The 27,903-nt window shown below is 33.0% G+C and overlaps 1 protein-coding gene across 1 annotated transcript; it reads right to left on the bottom strand.

Annotated features, from left to right (window-relative positions):
- Positions 1-47: 47 nt before the first annotated feature.
- Positions 48-22,485, bottom strand: LOC128555683 (lymphocyte expansion molecule-like). The gene is made up of 10 exons (XM_053538776.1): positions 22,294-22,485; positions 20,790-20,877; positions 20,114-20,284; positions 16,919-17,057; positions 16,347-16,465; positions 15,456-15,599; positions 13,661-13,828; positions 12,295-12,423; positions 10,749-10,873; positions 48-3,755 (listed from the first exon to the last, which is right to left on the bottom strand). The coding sequence occupies exons 1-10, from the start codon at positions 22,341-22,343 to the stop codon at positions 3,617-3,619; spliced, it is 1,272 nt and encodes a 423-aa protein (XP_053394751.1). The 5' UTR covers positions 22,344-22,485; the 3' UTR covers positions 48-3,616.
- Positions 22,486-27,903: the final 5,418 nt, after the last annotated feature.

The raw sequence follows: 27,903 nt of genomic DNA, 5'->3' as shown, positions 1-27,903 counted from the left end.
TTGTAGAGTTATCACAGAAGCACAGCAGGTAACAATAAAAAGTAACATTTTATCAACAAGATCATTTTAATGGTCACACAAAAAATGCACACAGTAATTTCTTCAAATATAGACAATATAACATTATGAAACAAATATATTTATAACAACGCAGTATCACAGTTTATGCATGTAACTATCTAATAAAACCTTTCAGGAAAATTAATCCTGGTACTGAAAAATAACGATAAGGTATAAACTAGTATGAAACTGTTCTTCTCAAAACTTCATGAAATACTGTAAAATCTGGTAAATAAGTGCATATTCGAATATAAGCGCATACGGCTTTACTGTTTTTTTCATATGGGATAATAAGCGTGTGTCATGCCCTTACCGTAATTTTGTCTCAAAAGTAGGCGCATATTTGATTACTGGTAAACAACAAATGCAGCAAAAAGACGTAATCAACAGTATTATACAGTGTTAATTGTTTATCACGAATACAGTTGACAAGTGTTCTAACCTGTTGAATAGCCGATGGGTGTTAAAAGATTTTAACGTCTATTGCCTGGTAAAACAATAATCGTTTACGATAATCATGCTTTTTGAATGGAAAATATTCTTGGTAAATGAAAATTGTGTTGTCATTACAGTTTGCCATTCTTGTGTAAATCTGTGAAAACAATATGGATAAAATGCCTCTTAAACACAAATCCTATTCTAGGGAAAAGAAATTAGAAATTGTTGATTTTTATAAGGTGTGGGAATTGGTACTGCACATGCAAGGAGTATGATTTGAACACTAAAACTTTAATGAGAATATATTACATAAATACTGAATGCAATAAAAGGAAGTAGTTCACTGCGCATGTCTATGTCCATGTTTTACTTTTGTTTTCTCAACACTGTCAATTTTCCAAATATATCAAAAATAGGTGCACATGACTTGCCTTTAAGCGCATATGAAAAATAGGCCACTAAAATTATCATAAACGTATACCCTTATTTACCAGATTTTACAGTATGTCAATAAAGCATTAAGCTGATAAATAAAATAACCCTTACCATGCTAAATTTCTATAATGGACTGGTCCATCTTCCAATTTGGGCAGTACCATTTATCATTTGAAGGGATGTTTACTAAAAATTTACTGACTGAATAGCGAACAGTGCAGACCATGATCAGACTGCATGGATGTGCAGGCTGATCTTGGTCTGCACTGGTCGCAAAGGCAGAATCACTTGCCGCCAGCAGGTTAAGGGTTAAACTACTTCGCTAAAATCTTAGGCATTTTCTTTGTCAAACTAAAATGCCTATTTATTTTGCGTTTGCTTTGTGTTCATATTACAATATTAATTTCAAGTGCAAAATTTCAAAAATTAAGAGCCTTTATTTGATTTCTTTGATAATATACTTCTGAGAAAGGCAAAACCTAAAAGCAGAACAAGTCCAGAGTTTTTAAGAACAGTACCAACCTTAATGTCTATGCATACTCTAATCTACCTCTGTAAAACACAAAACAAAATCATCTAAAGAATTCTTTACCACAGAAATTCTTAAAACGTTCATAACTAAACAGTTCTCTTCAACAACTTTTTTAAAAACATCATTATCACAGAATTTATGTAAAAAAAATTTATGAGTTTGTCACTCCAATTTTTTCTGTGCCCCACCTCGCCTGCTATTCATATACTGTATAATTTATTACAGCTTTACTGTTTGTACAAATTTCTACACTGATGCAAGACGTACTGAAATAAATCCAGTCTGGGCCTACCCAGCAAACATTGTCCTTTTGAAGCAGGCTGGGGCTTTCATAAATACTGACATTTTTCTCAAGTGGGAGGGGGTTAAGGCCTAACCTATAACACGACTTTATACTAAAATTGGATTAAAAATATAAATATCTGTGCTACCTAAAAGTGAATACTGATACATGATGTGCTTGTTATAATACTGACAATAAAATATTTGCACCACAAAGCAACTGCACAACAAGCGCCTACTACAGTAACATTGCACTGGATTTATCACAATATTGAATATCATATACAATACTGGTCACCTCCGTATTTTGTTGTTAATACTGAATAGTGTAAATATACTAAATGTGAATATATATAAATTCTAGGTAAATCCTTTTTTTCGAATATTTTTACCTACAGTTTCTACACATTCTATAAATTTTAAACTAAATATTGCTGAGCAATATAATGTGATATAAAACAGACTGTCAACTTAATTTTATAGAATATCAAAGTAAAATAAGTTAGTCCTACAGAAAATATAATATACCAAAATAGATGATCAACATAACACATTTTATCAATGTAATAAAGGAGTCCTTATAAAAACAGCAAAAACAAGCTAAGGCAAAATGCACTCCCAAAAATGTTGCAGTATATTAACTGCAGTTATGTTCTCAAATTTAAAGTGTAAACCCTAAATTTGCTGATGACACACTTTTCAGTATGAGACAGCAAATACAAAATATTCCTTTTATACTTTATTCTACAGAATTCCTAAGTATAAAGGCCTTGAAAATGCTAGTATTCAACATAAGAGAATAGCATGTTTTACACATTGTATGTCGAAAGGTTCAAAACGTTAAAAATGCCTTTATCATTTAACTCGGCTTTTCCCAATCAGTCAAAACTGTAGTAGGCCACTGATTTAGTATCATTACCTATAAAGGTTCCTTTTTCACCCTTCATGACTTTTACAGCTCCAAAAATAACAGACAAACTCCTGTAATCTGTTCCCATCAATTCAGAAAATACAATGACAAGCTATTATTTCAGGTGGCAATACACTGAAAATTTTAAAGACAATGGAATTCTACTGCTACCACCTGTCGAAAATGTGTTCTAAAAACTGAACAAGTAGTGAAGAGAGTACTAGCTAACTTAACAACAGTTTTCTCTAAGAGCAAATCTAACAATAAATTACATTCACCTTCTCTTACACTTTAGTCTGCAAAAAGAAAACAAAAATCAAACTAAAGTTGCGCTATATGCCCTTAATACAATTCCGAAAGTATCGGTAAATAAAGTAAGAATAAATTGTCTAAGAGATCTGCATTATACTGGTATCATTATTTTTAAAACTGTTCAACATTACCTACAGTAAATAAACAATAAAAAAGCTTAAACTTTGAGCTGTACAAAACAAAGCAGCATAATGAACACAAAAAAAGAAGAAACCTTTTTTAAAAATTACTATTAACATGTATTTTTTAACATTACAAATTGAACTTCTCGGAAACTAGACATATCCTTTCTTATATTTTCTTCAAAAAATCATTTCTATATTACCAATAAGATATCTTTGACTCATTTGAAGAAAATTAACAGTTTACAATCCCATTTCCTGCAATCTTCAAATTATAGCTACTTCAATTCATGATCTTCAGGAAAGTTCATGTTACAGTATGCTAAAGCAGATTCTGAAATCTTTTACATCTGAACAGGACTTTATTAATTCTCTTCAATACTGAAACACTTGCCTATTCAAATATATTAGGAAAAACTTATACTCATTTTTTTTAAAAATAATTTATTCCTTTGAAAAATAGAAAAAGAACTTTTATACTAATTTATTGAGCAAAGGAAGTGTTATATTGCTAAAGCTAGTTGCCTAAGCAACTGTCATAGCTTTATATTTTGTGAAGTTCTCCTGTGTTTTTGATCTATACATATCGTACCCTGGCGGCGCTTGCGGTGTAACTAGGAATACACGATCTTCTACACGTACATCCTTGCCACGAACACGCTCTCTGAAATAACAAAACATGCAAATTAAGATAATTATCTAGTACAGTGTGACTATATCAGGGAGGCTGTTGTTTCAAAATGTGTAAACTGCTCATGCAGGTATATATGGAAGACTTCCATATACATAAAAATCAGTATCAGCTGTTTATGTATACAAAATTATAACAATCAGTATCAGCTGCTAGGTACATGGAAGACTTTCAAAATTATAACAATAGGTTTCACTTGTTCAGGTATACAAATTCAATTTTAAATTGCACCAATACAGAAAGGTTTTGGTTTCACATCTCATTTATGTTGAATAAAAATATGAGGTATGGAATCAAAACTCTTACACCTGCTGGAATCACAGAGATACAGCAAAACCAAGTGTTCAGACCAATCGACAAGTAAGGGTAAGACAGCGGTTCCAATTCTTTTTGTACAAAAGTTGTCATCCCAGCATCACATAGGTCCAAGTATATGGAAGACTTCCAGAAACAGCTAAGTAATATTCCCATATATTAATTCAATATCTCACTTTATTCTCATTACATAATCTCCACAGCTTTTCTTTATTGCAAAAAGAAGACCTGTATTAAAGAAACTCTTTATTTAAACTGGAATAGTTATATTAATATTACCTATTGGAAGGCATAGTTTGTTTGCATGCATAACAAAGATCTATGGATGTAATATTAGGAATATTTACAAATAGAATCAAAGTAAATTTAAACAATTACATTATCTTTTAGCTTTACATGGTCAGTTTGTGGAGTTTTGTGCTGCTTAGTTTCAGACTATTAAATACAGCCAATATATTTTCCTCACTGAAATTCAGAGGTAGTGAGACAAGATTCCAAGGTTATAAAGCTGAACTGATCTAGAAATAACAGTCAATCAGAAGAGTTTTTAGAATCACCTCCAAATTTTGATTTATAACCTTGGATGCTGAAAGTGTCATATTAGTTGAACAGTGAAAGTATTATATACCAGCACAAATTATGCTGAAAGGACCGTAGGAACCTAAACAAGGGTACAATAAAAATGTAAACCTTCAAAGCCAATCAGCTACCATATATCATACTGTTTCAGGCACTAATTTAGTTCTAGATCTGTGAATGGAGTTATTCTTGTCTCCTTTCCTGTTTCCATAGCAACAATATTAAATGCTTAGTGTATTATAACAAGTACAACTAGAGCTGTCACAGGAGTGACGAATTATACCCCCACAATACGGCCTTGTCACAGAAGTAAGCCAATGTCAAAGTCAAACTTTTCCAGGTCACTGTGACCTTGATCTTTGACCTACTGACCTCAAAATCAATAGGGTTCATCTGCTGGTCATGACCAACCTCCCTATCAACTTTCATGATCCTAAGCCCAAGCATTCTTAAGTTATCATCCAGAAACCGTTTAATTGTTCCGGGTCATTGTGACCTTGACCTTTGACTTACAAACCTTTTAAATCTGTCAAACCTTTCATGAGTTATCGTCCGGAAACCATGAAAACCAACAGACAGACCGACCAAGAGACAGACTGACCGGCTGACAAGCTCACTCCTATATACCCACCCCCACCCCAAACTTCATTTGTAGAGGTATAAAGAATCTTCTACTAGATATATATAATAGTCTTTTGGTGAGTTTTAACTTTATTGCGCATTATCTAATGACTCCTGAAACATATCTAGAAGTTTATGGTTCAATGTCATAAACTGTAAATCATGAGAATCAAACAACTTTGTGAACAGATTAGATCTTCCAGGATCACAAATGGCTTGTGACTTTGGATTCTATGTCATCGTATTTCAAAGTTCAAGATCTAATCTAAACAAGTCAGCAAAAGCTGTGATAAGATTAGTTAACTGGAACAGCTTGACTTTGACAGGGGCTTACTTTAGTTAAATTTAAAACTAAATCTTAAATTTAAAAAGATTTTTGGGGTTTTTTTGGTTGAACAAAAATTTTTGGTAAAAAAAAACCTTTTCCTCATTGGAAAATTTTACAGACCACCCTTCTTTCCTTAATGGGGAAAATGATAAAATTGAAGAAATATTAGTTTAAGCGTAATAAAAGAAAAGGGAAAAAATCCTTTTTGGGGAATTTTAATTATAACTTTCAAAAGCTGTCTCTCCAAATCAAAAAGGAATAACATAATTAAAAATTTTTAAAATTTAAAAACCAATTTGGGTCAAAAAACCCCCTATATCATAAAAAAACACATCAATTTTTAAATGACCCTATCTTTTCCCAAACCCATCCACAAAATATTTCTTGAAATCCAAACGGGGTTTTTCCGGTTTTTTTAAAGGGGTGCTAGAAAAGTCCATCTTACCCCCCGGGGGTGTAAATGACTCTCGTGCTTTAAATGACGTTTTAACGAACTACATAAAATGTAAAGATTTATGAAAGTTATTTAAAATTTTTTTTTTTCAAAAAAACGGAAAAAAATCCAAAACCCTTGACATTTCCCTTTTTGTTCTTGAAGAATTTTTCCCTCCATTAAAAACACGTTATTTTTTTTTCAAAATTCATAACTTTTATGCTGCGCTGTTTAAAAAAAACCGGAACAAAACATTTTTATTTGTCTCTGAAACCCCAATGACCCCTTTTCCTGTTTAGGGACTTTGTTTTCCCGCATTTTTTTAAAATACACTGCTATAAAAATAGTTCTAAAAAGAAAGCCGTTCAAATTAAAATTTTTATTTTTTTTAAATTATATCTTGATACCCGGTATGAAAGAAAAAGATTCTTCACTGGTTATAAGGTGCAGATGGGAATTTTTCCGGCTTGGGGGGGTTAACTGTTTAGGGAAACCCTCGGGGGGAACCCCGTTACCCCCCTAAAAAAGTTCCCCTCGGGGCCGGGAAAATTCCCCCGTCGCACCTATAACCATGAAAAATTTTAAATAAATCTACTAGATTTTTCCTGTCTTTCCCAATATGACACAAATCCAATATGCTTTACTAGAAAACTAATAAAAAATTTCAAAAAAAGGGGCCATTACATATAACATCCAAAAAAGATACTAAAAAAATTTGTTTGCAAAAAAAAACTTTATAGAAGATTGACAAAAAAACCCTGGCCCAAAAATTTGGGAGATTTTAATGACCCTGAAGACGCAAATTGCCCATTTCTAATTTATTTTTCTGGTTTCTTAATTTTCATCCCAAAAAAAACAAAAACCCCTGAAACACAAAAACCCCCCCTTTATTGGTTCAATAAAAGAAAAAAAAGCTTTTCCCATCCGGACAAGGGCAAAAACAAAAAAATAATCCAAAAATTTTAAAGTACGGGAAATCCCCAAGAAAAAACAACATTTTCACAATGAAAAAAAGGAAATTTTAACCAAAAAATAAATTCAAATTGTAAAAAAAAAAAAAAAAATTTTAAAAAAAATTTTTAAAAGAACTGCCCAGGAAAAAAAACAAAACATCAAACAAACTAATCAATGATGAAAACCCGGAAACCCAAAATAATACCAAAAAATTAAAAAAGCAAAACTTTTAAAACTTTCCCTTTTCAAATGTCTTTAAAAATACAGAATCTAAACATTTTATCTGAAAAAATAAAAATCTCTTTTTAAAGGAAAAATCGGAAGTCAGGGCATAGCAGTAAAACACCAAAATTCAAAATTCCCCTTATTGAAGAAAAAATTTTTTAAAAAAAAACATTAGATTCGCTTTAGGGGAATAAATCCCCCCGGGGGAAATGGATGGTATTTGTGCTAAATTTCCCTTAAAAAAATGCTTCATCGTTATAAATTAAAAACCCCTTTTGTCAAATTATTAATTTAAGTATCCAGACCCCAAAAATTTCCTTCAAATTAAAACATCAAAGGTCACCCAAATTTTCAAACCCCGAGGACCAGATGGGCCCCGAAAGCTTTCCCCCCTTCCCACATTTACCCAGTTTTTAGTATGGGGGTCGTTTTTTTCTATTTTCTAATGTGGGCCCATTTTTAAACTTTTGGACCCAGTTTTGAAAATTGACCTAGAAAATTATCAAAATAAAAAATTTTGACCAATTTTCATGAAAATCCATTTAAAAATTGGTCTCTAGAGAGGTTTACAAGGTTTTTCTATTATTTTGACCTATTTAACTAGTTTTCAAAGGGAAGTGAAACCCCGTTTTGAACTTTACCCAAAATATATTCCCCACTAAATTTTCATGAAGATCTCATAAAAAATATGCCTCTAGAGGGGGTCAAAGGGTTTTTTCTATTTTTATACCTACTGCCATTTTTTGACCGCACTACCCATTTCGAAACTGAGACCTAGATATCACAAGGTGAACTTCAAAAAATTTTTCATGAAGATCCTTTTAAAAAATAGCCTCTAAAGGGGTCAAAAATTTTAAAAATTTTTAGCCCTACTGACCTATTTTTGACCGCGTTGACCCATTTCAAATTTTACCTAGATACATCAAGATGAACTTTCGATAAACTTCATACAGACCCATAAAATTGGGCCCCTCTAGAGAGGTCACAAGGGTTTTTTTATTTTTTGACCTCCGACCTTTTTTTTTAAAACGCCGTGCCCCCCGTTTCAACTTGACCTAGATATCATCAAGGTGAACATTCTGACCAATTTCATGAAGATCCTTTCAAGGTATGGCCTCTAAAGGCACAAACATTTTTTCATTATTTGCCCAATGCCCACTTTTTAAAGCACGGACCCATTTTCAATTTGACCTAGAAAATCACGACAACATCTGACCATTTTTGGAATAATTCAAAATAGGGCCTCTAGAGAGTCAAAAAGTTTTTCTATTTTTAGACCTGCCACCTAGTTTTTGATCGCACAACCATGCGAACATCTAGATATCATCAAAAACTTTCAACCAACTTTCATACGATCCCATGAAAAAATGGCCTCAGAGAGGTCACAAGGTTTTTCTTTTAATTTACCTACTGACCTATTTTTTTTAAAGGCCGCCCCATTTTTCGAAAGGGACCTAAATCACAAGGTGAACGTTCTGCCCAAACTTTCATGAAGATCTTGTAAATATAGGGCCTCAGGGTACAAATTTTTTTTCTATTTTAGACCTACTGACCTAGTTTTGACGGCACTAACCCATTTTCGAACTTGACCTAGAACATCAAGGTGAACATTCGACCAATTTTCTGAAACTTTGAAATTAGGGCCTCAAAGAGGTCACAAGGTTTTTCTATTTTAACCCTCTGACCTTTTTTTGAGGGCACCTGACCCGTTTCGAACTTGACCTAGTTTAATCAAGATGAACTTCTGACCCATTTTCATAAGATCCCATAAAAACTGTGACCTCTAAGATGTCAAAAGGGAAAAGCTCCCCTTTGTCACTTCGTACAGGGAGCAAAAAAAAAAAAATCTGATAAGAACACTATTCCAATTCAGTGCCCACATATCTAAAATCTTTGAGAAACATGTTTCTAATCACCTAAATCTTTCTTAGAATCTCACAAATGATTTTCAAAAACCAGTCTGGCTTTAGAACCAAACACTCCTGTGAATCTGCCTTGATAAATGTAGTTGACAACTGGATTCAAGCAATAAATGATGGTAAACTTGTTGGTACCATTTTCCTTGATCTATCTTAGGCTTTTGATTTAGTAAACCACAAAGCTCAAATACTATCATATATCTCAAGAAACACTAGCTTGGATCTCATCATATCCCTCAGGCAGATCTCAGAAAGTATGTGTCTCAGGTACTTTATCTGAGCCGGCAACGGTCCTGTCTGGAGTACCTCAAAGATCTGTTCTGGGACTCCTCCTTTTTGTTATTTACATAAATGATTTACCGCTACATGTAAAATCTTCAATTACTGACATGTTTGCAGATGACACAACTTTATCAAATTCTGATTATACAGCACAACAAGTCCATGACAACCTGCAGGCTGAACTTGACAGTGTAAACATTTGGTGTTCAGAAAATGCAATGCTATTAAATGCTCAAAAGACCAAGGCAATGAACTTGTCATCAAGACCTACAAAATTAGTAAACTCGCATATAACAACTCTCAAATTAGGAAATCAACCTATTGAATTTACAGAGAATGAAAAATTGCTAGGTATTCATGTTGATAATGGACTCAAATGGAAAATACAAGTAGAAAAAACATTTAAGAAATGCAATACACAATTATATTTACTGCTACGAATCAAACACTATCTTGATCTTAATACAAGGAAACTATTTTACAATGCTTATATACTTCCACACTTGGACTACTGCTGCACAATTTGCGGAAACTGCACTAACCATCAAATCTCTGAAATGATTAAATTCCAAAAACGAGCTGCTCGATTAATTCTTGATAAAAGGTTTGACACCCCATCTGCAGCTTTATTCAAGGAACTTAACTGGATGAAATTTGATGACAGAATTAAATACAAAAAGGCAATATTTATGTATAAATCTATAAATGATGAAACAACACCTGACTATTAGAAAGTAAAATTTCAAAATAAAAATCAAATTCATAATCACAACCTACGCTCAAAGAGTAATAATGAACTAAAAGTTCCAAAACCTAAAGTAGAATTCTTTCGTAAATCTTTTGCCTATTCTGGTTCAAAATTATGGAATGAAATACTGCCTACCATCCATAAATCAGAAACGCTAAAACAATTTCAAAGTTCACACATTAAGTGGCATTTTTCATTAAACAGTTAAAGGAACCATCGCTATCTCAAACAGTTATTCCAAGTCAAATAAATATGCATTATTTTTATTTTTGTTGTTTGTATGGAATTATTACAGCACCTCATTTTATATCTTTTCTTTGGCTTGCTTGTTTAAATCCTGTATTGTACGTTTTGTATTAATGATATTCTATGCTTGATAATGTTTGTTTAATGTTGTGTATATACTGCATATATTATGTTGAGGCCCACATGGTAGATGGGGAAACCCAATGTGTAGCCTCTGGAAATAAAGTTGTTACTTACTTACTTACTTACTTACTTACTAGTTTAAAATACAAATGCATAAATGTAATACAATCCAAGTCACAAAATGAAAACATACTTGAGGAATTTTTCCATGGCAAGTGATAATTTTCCTGTCTTTGCTTGGAACACACTGCTGTGGCCATTCTGATGCTGTGCCTCCTCCCATTTCTGTACGTCATAGCGACCTGGACCTACTGGATTCTAGAAAAGAATTGGGAGAAAATTATGGACTTACATGCCTTCAAGATATGTTAAGAAAGAAAAGAAGAAAATACTACAGAATTAAACAAGAGCACCGCCTTGCGGGTGCTGACGCTCATCTGATTTTTTTTGTGTAATAGAAATATTGTCCTACCCACGATTTTCTAAGTCTAAAAAGGGCCATCATTCTTGCAAAAAGCAGGATAGAATTATGTTTCTTGATGTACAGTGTCCACTTATAATGGTGAAAAACTGTTGCAAGTTTTAAAGCAATAGCTTTGATAGTTTATGAGAAAAGTCGACTTAAACATAATACTCAACCAAGAAAATGATTTTCTAAGTCCAAAAGGGGCAATAATTATTGCAAAAAGCAGGATGGAGTTATGTTGCTTGCTATACAGGGTCAGCTTATGATGGTGAACAAGAGTTGCAAGTTTCAAAGCAATAGCTTTGATAGTTTAAGAGAAATAGGTTGACCTTAACATAAAACTTAACCAAGAAATCTGATATTTTCTAAGTCCAAAAGGGGCCATAAATCTTGCAAAAAGCAGGATGGAGTTATGTTTCTTGCTGTACAGGGTCAGCTTATGATGGTGAACAAGTGTTGCAAGTTTTAAAGCAACAGCTTTGATAGTTTAGGATAAAAGCTGACCTAAACATAAAACTTAACCAAGAAAACTGATTTTCTAAGTCCAAAAGGGGCAATAATTCTTGCAAAAAGCAAGATGGAGTTATGGTTCTTGATGTACAGGGTCTGCTTATGATGGTGAACAAGTATTCCAAGTTTCAAAGCAATAGCTTTGATAGTTTAGGAGAAAAGTTGACCTAAACATAAAACTTAACCAAGAAATCTGATATTTTCTAAGTACAAAAGGGGCCATAAATCTTGCAAAAAGCAAGATGGAGTTATGTTTCTTGCTATACAGGGTCAGCTTATGATGGTGAACAAGTATTCCAAGTTTCAAAGCAATAGCTTTGATAGTTTAGGAGAAAAGCTGACCTAAACATAAAACTTAACCAGGCAACGCCGACGCCGACGCAGACAACCGCTCAAGTGATGACAATAACTCATCATTTTTTTTCAAAAAATCAGATGAGCTAAAAATGCTGTTAAATTTTGAAACCAGTTTCAGTCCAATACATGTAATGGTTACTGAGGTTTAACTTGCATGCAAAACTTAAACCAAGGTGTGATGCTGACGATGGTGCTACCCGGGTGAGTAGAACAGCTCTCATTTTCTTCAAATATTCCAACCAAAAATACATCTTGTGCAATGAAACCTATCTTGATCTTGAGAAATGGGGCTACGAGTGTTTTATAATTACATCAAATATTGTTAACTTAACCTTACTGGTATTACTATTCGTCAGGTTTATTTAGGTTTCTAGCAAAATGCTTCAGTGTATACACTACTACTTACAAAGTTCCTTGTGAAGAATTTCTGTGAAAGTTTATCATTCCTCTGGGCAGTGGATAGGAAGCCTGGAGCTTTCTTAGATCCCGGTCGGGTCAACTCCCCGGGTTCATACTGACCTGGCCCCGGTTGTGTCTGTAACAGGAATATGTCATCATGATACAATAAAAACGGTTGACCTTCTCAACCTTGACACAACACTTATGTGTGTATTCACAACTTTGTCTTTTAATATGAACTTGATATTTCTCTGAAATTCTCTCCCACAGTGTATCGCAAATACTTTGACTTTAAGCATTCAAGTTTCATAGAGATGAAATTAAATATTGTATTACAATAGCAAACAGGTGCATATTAAACCTTATAGATGTTAATGAAACAAGACCGCCAAGATGGTCTTATATTGCTCACCAGAGTTTCACAGCTCAAATGGGTATATCAACAAACATTTCTGCCAATTTACTTTGAAAACCAGTCACAGCCAATCATCCAAGGAACAGGTCTTTGAAATTATTTCAAAATCAGATTTGTGGTCAATGCACTGGTTCAGGAGGAAATGGCATTTGAAGTTATTTTTTTTATTTTTAGCTCTGAGGCCTTTTTCAGACAAATCAGACTGCTATGGAAATTCTTGGAAGGACATCCTAGGAACTTCCGTAAAATAATTTCAAAATCAGACCAACAATTTAGGAGATGTTGTTTGAGGATTCTTTTTATTTTTAGTTCTGGCAGCAATGCTGTGACATATCAGAGCAATTGCAATTGGTACAATCTTAGAAAAGGGTCATTCAAAGAATTTGGTAAGCAGTTTCTGGTAAGATGATGTTTTCTCTACATACAAACAGGAACAAGTGACCATGTCCTCCAATGACCATGTTTTTGACAAATTGATATAGTTTAAGCATTCCTGGTTGAGGGTTACCTGTGGATCATTTGTGTAAAATTATTTTAAAATTAGACCAGTAGTTGTCAAGTTTTCAATATATATTCATTTGAGGTAAGGTGACCATTTACCCTCGCACTCATGTTTGATGAATCAGAATAATTTGAATCTTCTTAGTACAGGGTCACCCAAGAACGATTTCTGTAAATTCATTTTAAAATTGGGCTAGTACTTTAACAGATAATAGCTGAAAATACCATCGGAAGATTTTTCTATCTTTAACTTTAGCAATCTTAAAATCAACTGCCTAATAACTGTTTCAAAGAAATGTCATTTGAGAAAATGTTGACATCAAAGGTTGGAAGACAGACGGTGAGTGATCAAAATAGCTCATCTTGAGCACGATGTGCTCTGTTGAGCTAAACAAAACAGGTAAATCTAAATTTCAAAGGTTTAGCCAAATCATGTTGTTAAAAGTGGGTATCCTACCTCTTCTTTCGGACACTGTGACAGCGTGCTACAGAAGATTCTCTCTGTAGGTTGTTCAGGGTACTGTTTCACCTTTCCAAATTTACCTTGACGTTTTCTGTGAATTGTCTCCCAACCGTCTACAAATGACTTCAACTGATATTGCCCTGGTCCCAAATTGGCTAGTTTCTGTAAAATCAGAAAAGTGTTCATTACAGCTATACTTCTAGGGTACTGAGTTTGAATCTTACATTTCGACAATCAGAAAAGTGCTCATTTATTACTGATACACTTCTAACATTTTGTATTTGAATCTCTTACATGACACTGCAGCGCTTTTGTCCATTTTTCTACTAATCTACTGATACCCATTGTTCCTGGATTTGTACCGATGTACTATAACCTGCAAACTTCTCCACATGAATCAGAATTGGAGGACAAATGATCTCAGACAATATGTCTTAAGATTTTTGTTTCATCCCAACAGAGAAAATATGCTTTGCCCAGAAATCAAATCAATGATCCATACATCTGCACCCTCCAAACTGAGCTAACCTGACAGGCTGAACTGTATTGCATCTGCATTACAATTACATCATGATTAAGGTAGTTCTGCACGTTTGATAAACCGGAAGTGATGGCGTAACGTAATTTATCAGGAAAACGTAGGATAAAGCCTGGATTCGGCGTACGGATATGAAAATAATTTTATGAATTAATGACAACACGTGAGTAAATTTATTGAAATAGCACTGTTACTATATTTCTAAAGTCAAAATATGATATTAAAACATATGACACGTTGAATAATTCAAAATAAGGTCTCAAAATTAGCATGAAATATTCGCTTCACTTTAATAATGGTCAAATATCTCAAAAATAAGCACACGGACCTATACATTTTATTTCACTACAATATAGGCCATATGTTTATTTACAGCTGTGAGAAGTTTCATCAAAATCTGTATTGTAGAAAAATTTCTATTCACGAAAATGTTATGAAAGTTATGATTTTCCCATAGACTTCCATTATGAAAAATTGCGTGAGGTCCACATTTTTCATATCAGTCTAGCAAAAAATCAAGCACACGACCCTATCTTTTTTATTTGCTGAATTTTCTAGGTATATTTTGAAGTTTTGAAAAATCGGAATTTAATCAAATTCTACATTGTAGAAAAAAATTTGATCCAAACGTGCAGAACTACCTTAACAGTAGTTAATTTGGAGGGCCTCTGGAGCAGAGTGGTTTTGGTCACTGACTTCGAATCATTTTCCCTCATAGCTGTGAGTTTGAAACCTTGCTTATGGTGCAAAATTATTTCATGTGAAGAATCAATCCAGCTGAATTACAGGTTGGTGGTTCTACCAAGGTTTCCACTATCATAATGCCTAGTGGGGCACCTGGGGATCTTTCTCAAAGCTGCAAAGTTGCCATAAGACCTATAATTGTATCTGTATGATGTTACCTACCCATATCCCCTATACCAAATTCAAAAAAAAAAAAAAAAAAAAAATTCAGGTACTTCTAAGACTTTTATTTTGTTATGTATTTTATAGTCAAGAGTTTTGTAACAGTTTCAAAAAAGGTGCTACATTAACTTTTACCCTGCTAAATTTCTAAAATGGACTGGTCCATCATTCACTTTGCACAGAATCACTTACTATTCGAAGGGGTGTTCACTGAAAATTTACTGACTGAATAGCAACCAGTGCAGACCAAGACCAGCCTGCATGCTGATCTTGGTCTGCACTGGTTGCATAGGCAGAATCACTTTACGCCAGCAAGTTTAAGGTTAAAACAAAAGTGGAACTTACAGGTGCTGCTAGATAGCCTACAGTGATTGGTTTATTCCTATCACCAGAGAACAGATCATATGGTCCTCTAACACTTGTAACTTTGTTCACTGTCTGCTCCGCAAAACTCTTGAAATTGTATGTTCCTGGTCCTAGTTTCGAACCCTGAAAAACATTGGCTTTCATTGAACAAATATAATGCATATAGATATATAGCGGTGACCAATTTCTGCTGACTGCATAATGAATAAAACCAACAACATGTAGTATGTGTTCCTTGTTACTGCAAAGGGTAAAGTCTTTCAAAGGACTTTTAACAGAGAAGTTGGTAGTTGAGGGATCTAATTTTCTTTGATACAAAGGAAGCAAGGAAATGGAACTGCATTGATATTATATGGCACATAACCCTTAGCCTGCTGCAGGCGAATTTAACAGCCTTTGCAAACAGCTTGGAACCAGATCAGACGCCGATTAAATTTTGGAGCAAATTGAATGAACTTTACAATTTTAGCAGATGACATTTCCAGCAGACGACAATTTATCTAGCATGCTAAGGGATAACAGTATGTATATTATCCGGAACTTACTGGAACTTTCCCACAAGGATACAGTGGAATTGCAAACAGATCATTCAAAGACTCCTGTATCAGAGTTGTTGTATACTGACATTCATATGCCTTTGCAAAATGTTATCATAAACAGAAAATTGATTTTAACATTACGCGGATCTTCTAACAGGAACAAATTGAATACAGTACTGAATAATTAATGACCAGTACAGGTATAACTTTGTTCACTCATACAAACACCTATTTATGACATTAACTTAATTAAACTGTTGTTTACTAGACTGTAAGATGTTTACATGGTGTATGATCATCAACAAGTCAATCAATGACAGGTGATACTCACAACAGAAGGTAGATTTCTAGGGGTAGATGAACCAGCATCTAGCATGCCCACTGTTGATGTAGATAGCTGCGCCTTTTCTTCACTAGCTGCATGTGGTACACCACCTTTACCATATGTTCCTGATATCATATGATTAACATTTAGTGCATTTGAAAACTGTCACTCAATCTCATTTCCATTTAGAAATGTTTGTGATTTACGAATTACTTCAATCATATTACAAAAAAAGGGTGAGACATACATTTCATGCAATTTTCATTACATTTTCAAACATTGTTGTTGGATTTAATGTCGCACCGACACATGATAGGTCATATGGCGACTTTCCAGCTTTAATGGTGGAGAAAGACCTCAGGTGCCCCTCTGTGCATTACATTTTCAAACATGATGGCTACTATAGGAATTTAACAATTACAAATAAAATTCTTGCCCTTTTTCCATCAACATTTAGTTTACATACATAGTCCACAGGGTCACTGCATCATTTTGAACAGAAGAACATAAACAAAATTCTGAAAAGAGACACTGAATATGGAACAATATTTAAGAACAACTATCATAAATTAAGTTACCTGGCCCAGGAATTTCATTCTGTAATTCTTTAAATCTTGTTGCACGTGTTTCACATATACCTCTAGCACTGCGAGGCTTTAGGTCAGTATTTTGCAGAAAATCTTTTATTTCATATGAACCAGGTCCAAGTTTCCTGACCTAAAATATAATCAGTACAATTTTAAAATTTTGTTCTTTCTTAGCTACCATAAATGACTTCCGTTTGCTTCATCAATTTAAATTCTCAACACAGTTGTAGGAAATTTCTAATACATATAAATTGCAAGGGCCCATTGTAAGTAATATGTCATTCTACAGGTCTCCTTGAAACACAGTCACTTAAAGCTCTATCAAAAAATATCCCACCCACTTAAAATACTATGAAGAGATCTAACCTGCATATAATTTTATTGACTGAACTTCAAACACATGTGCTTCAAGTTTGAAGACATTGTAGATCATTTCAATGTGCTTCTAATAGTGAAGTATATATTTTGCACAAATTTTTATTAAAGTCAGGGTATTTAGCCTGACAAGTATACAGGGACAATAAGTTTGTTTTTGTTGGATTTAACACCACACTGACACAATTTAGGTCATATGGCGACTTTCCAGCTTTGATGTTGGAGGAAGACCCCAGGTGACCCTACGTCCATTAATACATCACTGGCAGGCACGGTGAGGCACCTGGGCAGAACCAACAACTTTCCATGAGCGGGCTGGATGGCTTTGCCACATGAAGAATTCAACGCCCAGAGTGAGGCTCAAACCCACATTGGTGAGGGACAAGTGATTCAAAGTCAGCGACCTTAACCACCTGACCACAGAGGCCCCTTTAGGGACAATAAGGGAACATTTTCCTTGATTGTAATTCAAACTTACTTTACATTTCTTGCATGCCAATGACAGAAACATGTTCCAATGATTATTTGAGATTGGATTTGTCAACTGATGTTTAAAGTTGTTATGCTTGTATGAAAAACCAGACCTTACAGCTTAACATCTATATTTATTAACAACTGTGGGAAGTTTTATCAAAATCTACATTTTAGAATTTCTATATGCGAAAATGCCATGAGGTTGTGACTATCGCATTAATGTCCGTTATGCAGACTTGTTAAAAGTCCAAATTTTTCAAATCAATCTACCAAATTTTCAAGCAAGCATTCAAACTTTTTTTTTCTATTGGCTGAATTTTTTCGCTATAATTATTCTGAAGTTTAAAAAAAATCTGGGTTTAATTAAATTCCCTGTAGTGATTTTCAATCCAAACATACAGAAGACTTTTTTGACAGTTAAAAATAAACATTCATTTTTCTGAAATCTTTTTGAAATTATTGATGATATTCCTCTACAAGACAAATTGGATTTTATTAATATATTAGAGGGAAAAGAGCCAAAATTTATATAAAGAAACAACAATTATTTCAGCAGTATCTTTATCAATATGAACTGGATTTAATTTAAATGGGAGTACTTAATAACCGCAACTTTACAAAAATCCTTAAATCCACTGCAGATGTTTTTTATGTAAATAAATATCTACATGATAAAATTATTTGAACTCCAATCTGATCTGTTCAATCTATTTGCAAATACCCCACAGAGTGTATATGACAATGTATATACTATAATTGTATCTGTTATCTGAAACATTCTATGACTAATTTTAACCTATGTAATTTTCAATTCTTTACCTAAATCGAATTATTTATATATCTGAAAGAAAGTAAATAGACTAATTATTGGAAGAAAAGTTGATTTGAAAAGCATTTAAAAGGAATAATTATTTACAGTTAGACTTTTAAAAAACACTAAATGAAACACAATGGTAAGATCAAATAAGAAGTTAACCAAGGTACGTCTTTGAAGTTAAAAAAAAAAATTGACAAAAAAGAACTTTTTTCCACTAAATTAAACCTTGTATGATGCTGAAATTAAAAAATTCTACAATGAAAAAAATCTCCTGTTTTCTCATGAAAAAGTACTAAAATTTATGAATACAGAAAAATTAATTTATCAATCTTAACAAGTCGAAATCGTGCATTATCGAAAGATATATCAAGTGGTTGTGGCTTTATCCTCAGGAGCACTTCAACTGAAAGATCAACACTGGCCACTTACATGTTCAAATACATTGTGTTTACTTTACCCTGATGTTCAGAAGAAAATCTAACATATGTAAGCATTAAGTTAAATTGTAAATCAATCGTAACAATCTAAGTATACAACTTACTGAAGATTAAAATATACATGTGAAGAATATGTAACCAATTGTTAAACAAACATTAAATAGAGGGAATTTAATGCTGGTACTAGACAAAAATCTAATTTAATCAAATATCTTATTTATAAAAATGCTGACAAGTTTCTTATTGTTCAAGGCATCCCTTCTAGGGATTAAAGATCACACTTTACCTTGGTTAAAATCAAAAGTGAAACAGATTTGCAAAGTTTTCACATTACAGGAGATTAAATTTAAGAATCAACAATAATTCAACTTATTACACTAAATTCCCTGAATATGAAGCAAACTTTGGAACATGAAGCAAGCTTTGTACCAGTATTATCTGGAACATGAAGCAAGCTTTGTAGCAGTATTATTTGAAACATGAAGCAAGCTTTGTACCAGTATTATCTGGAACATAAAGCAAGCTGTGTACCAATATCATCTGGAACAAAAACCAAACTTTTTCTGGTACCGGTATTATATGAAACATGAAGCAAACTTTTTACCAGTATTAGTCGAAACATGAAGCAATTTTGTATCAGTATTATCTGGAACATGAAGCAAACTATGTACCAGTGTTATCTGAAACATGAACCAAACTTTGCACTGGTATTATAGTCAACATGAAGCAAACTTACTTGGAACATGATACATACTACGTACTGGTATTTCTTGGAACATGAAGCAAACTTTCTGCTTTGTTACCATTTCTGACTCCTCAAACACTTTGTTACTGCTAAGTTAAACTTTATAGAACAAACAATTCCAAATCACCAGTATGTGTCAGCATTTATCAACTTTTACTGTATATGTGACACAGTGACTCACATGTAGACAGTTTTATTTCTAACCTGTTTTTGCATGTTCCAATCTCTACATTCCCTAGGTGCAACTACAGGTCAAAAATCAAAGAAGCAGGTTTTATGGATGTCTTAATTAATATCAGTTTACAAGTACAGGTTAAAAGTGATTTGAACAAACTTACTAGCTCCTTTTTCATTTCCCATTGTTCTTTATGCAATAGATGTGGTAATGCTGCACTACGTTCTACCTCATGTGCACGAGCCCATCCGGGTCCAGAGGCATTTTCATCTACTGTCTTCTTATTGAATCCTCCAACATCCACATGGTAAGAGCCGGGACCCATGCGGCGATTCTAAAACATAAAATTTTAATATATAACAGCCTAGAAGACTAGCAGAAATATCTGAACAGGTAGTGTGTATTTCATGTTATATGTAGAATTGTCTGTGACACTCTATTTATAATGGTGTAGTTACAAATGTATATACATTGTATGGTGATCTGCCAGTTTATCATACCCAAATTTAATTACTATTTTGTGTGAAAAGGCATGAATTTTGATACATGTACGTATAATGTTTAAAAACGATTTTTACTTTAAAAGAATAAAAAACCTATACATCTGTATTTATACATAAATCAATCTTTATTTCAACTACAGATAAACTGTCAGACATGTGACAAAAAAAACCCAGATCATTCTGACTGTGATAAATGTGACACAAACTGTTGGGGGTCCTATGTCCAAGGCAGGTTTAGTGTTATGATGACAGATTAAACATATCTGAAAAATTATTTCAAAACTGTGATATGTTAAGAATTAAACTTTTAATAAAATGCCTTTAAATTAAACTCACCAATTCCTCGATAGATTTTTTATCATACGGTATTTCTGTAAAGGTTCCAGGCACCTTCACTTTAGGATGTACACCTGACACATCAAACCTGCATAAAAAAATACAAGAACGTTACAAGTGAAAAGCCTGCACTATTATTTCAAGTGGGAGGCCTTAAAAACTTAAATAATTAAAGTCATAATTTTACAGTTTTTTGTTTCATATGGGTATACTGATCAAAATATTTAATCCAAATATGATTCTTGAAATGAAGTTCCAAACAGCTGTTACAGTCCAATTCTCAGAAATCTTTTGACCCCAGAGGCCCAACTTCCAGAAGTAACAACACTTGACTGGCTACGATTGTTTATATACTTCACAAATGGTATGATAACAGGAGATGCAATTATCATCATGCATGTATTCTGCCTGATATTTCCCGTGGAAAGTGTGCAGTGTCTGTGGTTTAACTTTAGAAAGTGTGCTGTTCCAACTACCATGTACCTTAAATGGTATTAAACCCTGGATTTTAAGCAAACTGAAGAAGTTAGACTGTAGATTTAAGTTTGTAAATCAAGGTTAAGTTATTTCCATTTAGATATAAACACAGCTGCGTCTGTCATGGTAAAGTGTACTTCAAGTTCTACAGAATTAGAATGAAATACATAACCAACCCGACAGCTCAGTCGCTAAGACACATGAACAGTATTCGAAGATCCTGCAAATTCTAGTCTTGGTCTGGCTACACATTTTGCTCACTCTGTTACATGTTTAAAGCCTTCAAACTGAGGAGCCGAAAGTCGTACAGTTTATATTATTTACTTGCAATGTTTATTTAAACTCAGGCAGGGTTTTTTTTTACCAGGTGGGGGAAGGGGTCCAGGCATTGTGACGGTCAAACTGTAAGGTTGCGGTGGCTGCAAAAGTCAGAAATTAAAAAGCAGCCACTCGGCGACAGTAAGCTTGCCTAGTAAACCAGAGACTGTATACGCAACATATATGCATATTTTGTTAAAATGAACCAATTTTTCATTGCTTGGGCACTTTCAATAATAACTATCTCTTTATTCTTATGGGGACCTTTTTTCTTCGTTTTATTGAATAGATCATTGCTACAATTTTTGCATTTTTGTTGTTTGTTTGGCCACAGGAGTCTGAAATTCTATCAATAAGACCATAGAAGTCTATATTTATAAAAAAAAAAATACCCCCCTATATATAAAATATATGTTTTTTTTTTATATATAGGGTGGTATTTTATTTTTATAAATATAGACTTCTATGGTCTTATTGATAGAATTTCAGACTCCTGTGGTTTGGCAATGCTTTTCATTTCCCGTTTACAAATTACAATGAAGGATCACGAGATTAATAAATGTCCGCCAGCAAAACAGTAAATAGGAAAGTACAACAAAACATTGGATCAAATACACAGTGTGTATTTTTCCATTTAAACTGGTCACTAAATTTCATTACAACTGAACCGACCCCGCCAGACTCTGTACCAACAACCAACGATAATTACCTTGCAGTTTGCGTGCCGAACGGAGAACCTTTGAACTTTTTCTCTGCCATTTTTATGATTATTTTAGCTATTAAACGTACAAACTAGTACTTTTAAATACTACATAATCCTGCTTTATTTACTAATCTAATGGGAAAATCCGCGGATCAACCCGCCAACTTGTCACTAAGATCTGGCCCATGGCAACATGAAGCCAAGCCTCGTTTTCATTTTCATCCTATTTTGGGATTTTCCGTAGTTTTTGAGCAGTACGTTTGTGTAAATAATTTGGTGTTTTTATAAAATTATAAGGTTTCGGAGGCAGAATGTCCTTGTCCAAGTAAAAAAACTCTAGCTGACAGTCGTTTTCCCAGTTTGAGGGAATCCCGTGTCGAATTTGAAGAGTGAAATGAAGAGTATTATTTAGAATCGTTGAAAATATTTTCGTCCCGAGATCTTTCGCATCGCTATGACTAGATACCGGAAAGGGCCCTTTCCGCAAAAAGGACTTAACATGATCGGAAAGGGCCTGCCATATGTTTATTACTGGAATTTAGTTAATTATTTCTTCATATTTCATTATGACATAATAAAAGAAAATAAATTACAAAAAGAAAGTTATCAATTTGTTATTTTTAAATGAATTATAGACAAAATACGAGTCATGACATAAACCGCGCTGATCGGAAAGGGCTTAACATGTTCCGAAAAGGGCCTGTCACATGTTTATTCTTGGAAATTATTTAATTATTTCTTCATATTTCATTATGACATAATAAAAGAAAATAAATTACGAAAAAAAGTTATCAATTTGTTGTTTTTAAAAGAATTATAGACAAAATACGAGTCATGACATAAACCGCACTGATCGGAAATGGTTTAACATGATCGGAAAGGGCCTGTCACATGTTTATTATTGGAAATTATTTAATTATTACTTCATATTTCATTTAACAAATGAAAAAGAAAATAATTTAAAATAAAACAATTATTAATACTCGAATTTTAAATGAATTATAGATAAAATACGGGTCATGACATAAACCGCGCTGATCGGAAAGGGCTTAACATGATCGGAAAGGGCCTGCTGTTTGTTTTTTATTGGAACTTATTTATTTATTTATACATATTTCATTTATGAAATAGAAAAGAAAATAAATTATGAATTATGAAATAGCTATTTATGATTTTTAAATGAATTATAGACAAAATATGGGTTATGACATAAACTACGCTGATCGAGAAGGGCCTAACATGATCGGAAAGGGTCTGTCACATGTTTATTATTTGAAATTATTTAATTGTTTCTTCATATTTCGTATTTCGTTTAACAAAAGAAAATAAATTAAGAAAAAAGATCATTATCGATTTTTAAATGAACTATACACAAAACACATGTCAGTGCATAAACCGCGCTGATCGGAAAGGACCGGCCTTTGAATATATGCGGCGTAACAAACACGTGCCTCTGATTAGTCCTGATAGAGTTTGATTGGATTATCACACCTATTGATTATATCAATTAATCAGTATATTTGTAAGCACACACAAGTGCCATGTGACAAATAATGTCTTTATATTATAACAATATTTTTATACACTTTGCCCTTTGGACAGATAATAGCCTTTATTGACTTTAATTGCTTCTTCAAACAATGCCGCTAAATGTTTTGGGTAAAAAGTCACCTGATTCTTAGCATGCATGTGTGTACCGTTTGCACGGAACAGTGTAAGACGAACTGTATATTCTGTGAGGTAAGTGCAGTTAATATGATAAGCTTTTATCTAATTTAATACTTGTCGTTATTCCTGCAAATTGAAGAATTGAAGAAAAAAAACAAGTACATTCGGTAGTATTTTTATTTTTGCACAAGAAATGCTTATAAAGCCGTAAATATATCAGCCGGCGAACAGTAGTTGACAATGTTGTTTCCTCCGATGTTTAAGAAGACATACCTGAAATATAAAACATATGTATTTAAAAATCATTATCGTATACGTTTATAAAAATAATACGTATTCGTAGATATAAAAAAAAAATAATTGATATATCCAATCTGTAATGTTATTTCTAAACGTCGTATTGATGCTTTTATTTTATATTGTATTACTATTTTGTTAATAATGTATGTATTCACTACACGTCATTTCACATACCAACATTTGAATAGGAACTGAAGCTAATTATTATAATGTGTTTTTGGCAACTCACGGTAGTAACACATAAGGCGTAACAGTGTTGCATATTATGCACGTGCATGGCATGTGCACCAACATGCACATGTTTGTTTACACTTAACATATGATTATGATAGTACTTGGTTTACAAATTGTAACTATTTCCATTACTTAGATTAGCAAAAGTTTATAATGTCTTGTTCTTTCACCGAAAGAAAATATTATAAATATTTAGCAAAAATAGAAATTTACTTCTTACCTTGGTTTGTCCTTTAATAATCTATCATACATTGGCCTGAATTTTTTACGTGTTGACATTCCAGATACACCATAGAAGGCACATTTATATTTGAAATGCATATTGCCACTGGTATGCTTTTCTAGGTGTGTAACGTAACTGTCACCAAATATAGCATTATTATTCGAATGTTGCGTTTCTGAAATCAGTCTATGGTTTATATATTATATCATTGAATAAAGCATCATTTACTCAATGGCAAATTATTTTGTCAACGAAAAGCCGTAAAAACATCTAACCTTCTTTAAATATTTTGATTGACACGTGGCAATCAGTGTTTACTCAACTTGTTGATTGATAGGTGACATATGAATAACCTGTCCGTTCGTTAATAACAATTATAAGGTACTTTTAACAGAACGATGAGCAATAAACTTTAAAAGTATATTGCAAGAATATTTGTTATTATTAAACTTCCAATAAATACATGTTTTATAAATATTTAAGGGAGATCTGTATTTATTATCATCTCATCAATGTGCAATTTACACGGGGTTAAAACATATAACTAAAATACATTTAGTTTATGTACTGACGCGTATATTGTCAATAATTCATTTAAAAATAAAAATAAATGTTATTTCTTAAGTTCTTTTCTTTTTGATTAAATAAATGAAATATGAGGAAAGAAATAAATAATTTCCAATAATAAACATATAACAGGCCCTTTCCGATCATGTTAAGCTCTTTCAGATCAGCGCGGTTTATGTACTGGCGCGTATTTTGCCTATAATTCATCTAAAAATCAAAAATTCATATATTTTTTTTCGTATGTTCTTCTCTTTTTGATTTGATAAATGAAATATGAAGAAATAAATAAACAATTTCCAATAATAAACATATAGCAGGCCCTTTCCGATCATGTTAACCCCTTTCCGATCAGCGCGGTTTATATCATGACCCGTATTTTGTCCATAATTCATTTAAAAATCAAATATTGATAATCTTTTTATCTTAAATAATTTCTTTTTTATTTGTTAAATGAAATGTGAAAAAATAATAAAATTAGTTCCAATAATAAACATATAGCAGGCCCTTTCCGATCATGTTAAGCCCTTTCCGATCAGCGCGGTTTATGTCATGACCCGTATTTTATCTATAATTCATTTAAAATTCGAGTATTAATACTCGTATTATGTCATAATGAAATATGAAGAAATAGTTAAATCAATTCCAATAATAAACATATGGCAGGCCCTTTCCGATCATGTTAGGCCCTTTCCGATCAAATATCACGGAAAGGGCCCTTTCCGGTATCTAGTCATGCCCTCTTTCGCATCACTATTCTATCTAGACTCTTTCACGCGTTTATACTGTATTCGCCGAGACAGATCAGTGTAACAGGCTATATTCTATCTACCTACCTACATAACTACCTATCTTTAAGTAACCGTCACAGTGCGCAACAGACTACAAGAATTTTAATATAAATAAAAAGAAAAGGAAGTGTCTAGGGGTACGGATCCGTACCTCTAGAATCTGATTCTAGAGGTACGGATCCGTACCTCTAGACAAGCCTGTTAGGGGTTTTCTAGGGGTACGGACCTCCGTTTTTCTAGAGATTAAGGTTAATTTACATTTCAAATTTTGTCGAAAATGGAATAACAAATAACATTTAAACAGAATTTACCTTAAACTTGGATCTAAATGGTCTACAGATAACAACATTCATCCGATTGGTTACATTTTCTTTCGGAACATAAATAACCGAGGAACACCAAATAAATCACGAGGATTTGAACTGGCAGGAAAAAAGATATGAAGATTAAACAAAATAATCTTAAATATGTTGGGGGAAAAAAACATTTTTAATTTCTAATTAACCCTTTGTGTATTTATGTTTTTCACACATTTGGTAGCCGTTACGAGATACATGGGACGTTTTCACAAACAGTTTCTTTTACTTGACATTTGTCGGTAACTAACTGATTATTAAACAATCAGTTCCATGCCGATCATCATTATACCTTGTTAAATAACAAAAATAAATTGGTGCATATTATTATGCTTAGCTTTTTTATTTATTTATATTTTTTTGCCCTTTCCGATCATGTTAAGCCCTTTCCGATCAGCGCGGTTTATGTCATGACCCGTATTTTATCTATAATTCATTTAAAATTCGAGTATTAATACTCGTATTATGTCATAATGAAATATGAAGAAATAGTTAAATCAATTCCAATAATAAACATATGGCAGGCCCTTTCCGATCATGTTAGGCCCTTTCCGATCAAATATCACGGAAAGGGCCCTTTCCGGTATCTAGTCATGCCCTCTTTCGCATCACTATTCTATCTAGACTCTTTCACGCGTTTATACTGTATTCGCCGAGACAGATCAGTGTAACAGGCTATATTCTATCTACCTACCTACATAACTACCTATCTTTAAGTAACCGTCACAGTGCGCAACAGACTACAAGAATTTTAATATAAATAAAAAGAAAAGGAAGTGTCTAGGGGTACGGATCCGTACCTCTAGAATCTGATTCTAGAGGTACGGGTCCGTACCTCTAGACAAGCCTGTTAGGGGTTTTCTAGGGGTACGGACCTCCGTTTTTCTAGAGATTAAGGTTAATTTACATTTCAAATTTTGTCGAAAATGGAATAACAAATAACATTTAAACAGAATTTACCTTAAACTTGGATCTAAATGGTCTACAGATAACAACATTCATCCGATTGGTTACATTTTCTTTCGGAACATAAATAACCGAGGAACACCAAATAAATCACGAGGATTTGAACTGGCAGGAAAAAAGATATGAAGATTAAACAAAATAATCTTAAATATGTTGGGGGAAAAAAACATTTTTAATTTCTAATTAACCCTTTGTGTATTTATGTTTTTCACACATTTGGTAGCCGTTACGAGATACATGGGATGTTTTCACAAACAGTTTCTTTTACTTGACATTTGTCGGTAACTAACTGATTATTAAACAATCAGTTCCATGCCGATCATCATTATACCTTGTTAAATAACAAAAATAAATTGGTGCATATTATTATGCTTAGCTTTTTTATTTATTTATATTTTTTTGCTGAATTTCAAATAGAATTCATTTAAGGGATAGAGTCATTCATTAATCTAGCTGTTATCAACAGTTTATTTGACCACAAACTAATCGGCATGGAACAGTGTATTCATTTGGA

This window comes from Mercenaria mercenaria, chromosome 3 (assembly GCF_021730395.1).
Source record: "Mercenaria mercenaria strain notata chromosome 3, MADL_Memer_1, whole genome shotgun sequence".
NCBI classification, from domain to species: Eukaryota; Metazoa; Mollusca; class Bivalvia; order Venerida; family Veneridae; genus Mercenaria; species Mercenaria mercenaria.
The sequence above is the reverse complement of the archived record's forward strand: the minus strand, read 5'-3'. Positions and strand labels throughout refer to the sequence as shown.

Excerpts from the sequence above, each read along its gene's own strand:
- LOC128555683 (XM_053538776.1), bottom strand. The coding sequence starts at position 22,343 with ATGGCAGAGAAAAAGTTCAAAGGTTCTCCGTTCGGCACGCAAACTGCA. Across the intron at positions 20,878-22,293 it reads TTCGGCACGCAAACTGCAAG|GTTTGATGTGTCAGGTGTAC; the intron begins GTAATTATCGTT and ends TTTTTTATGCAG. Across the intron at positions 16,466-16,918 it reads GAATGAAATTCCTGGGCCAG|GAACATATGGTAAAGGTGGT; the intron begins GTAACTTAATTT and ends ATATGATATCAG.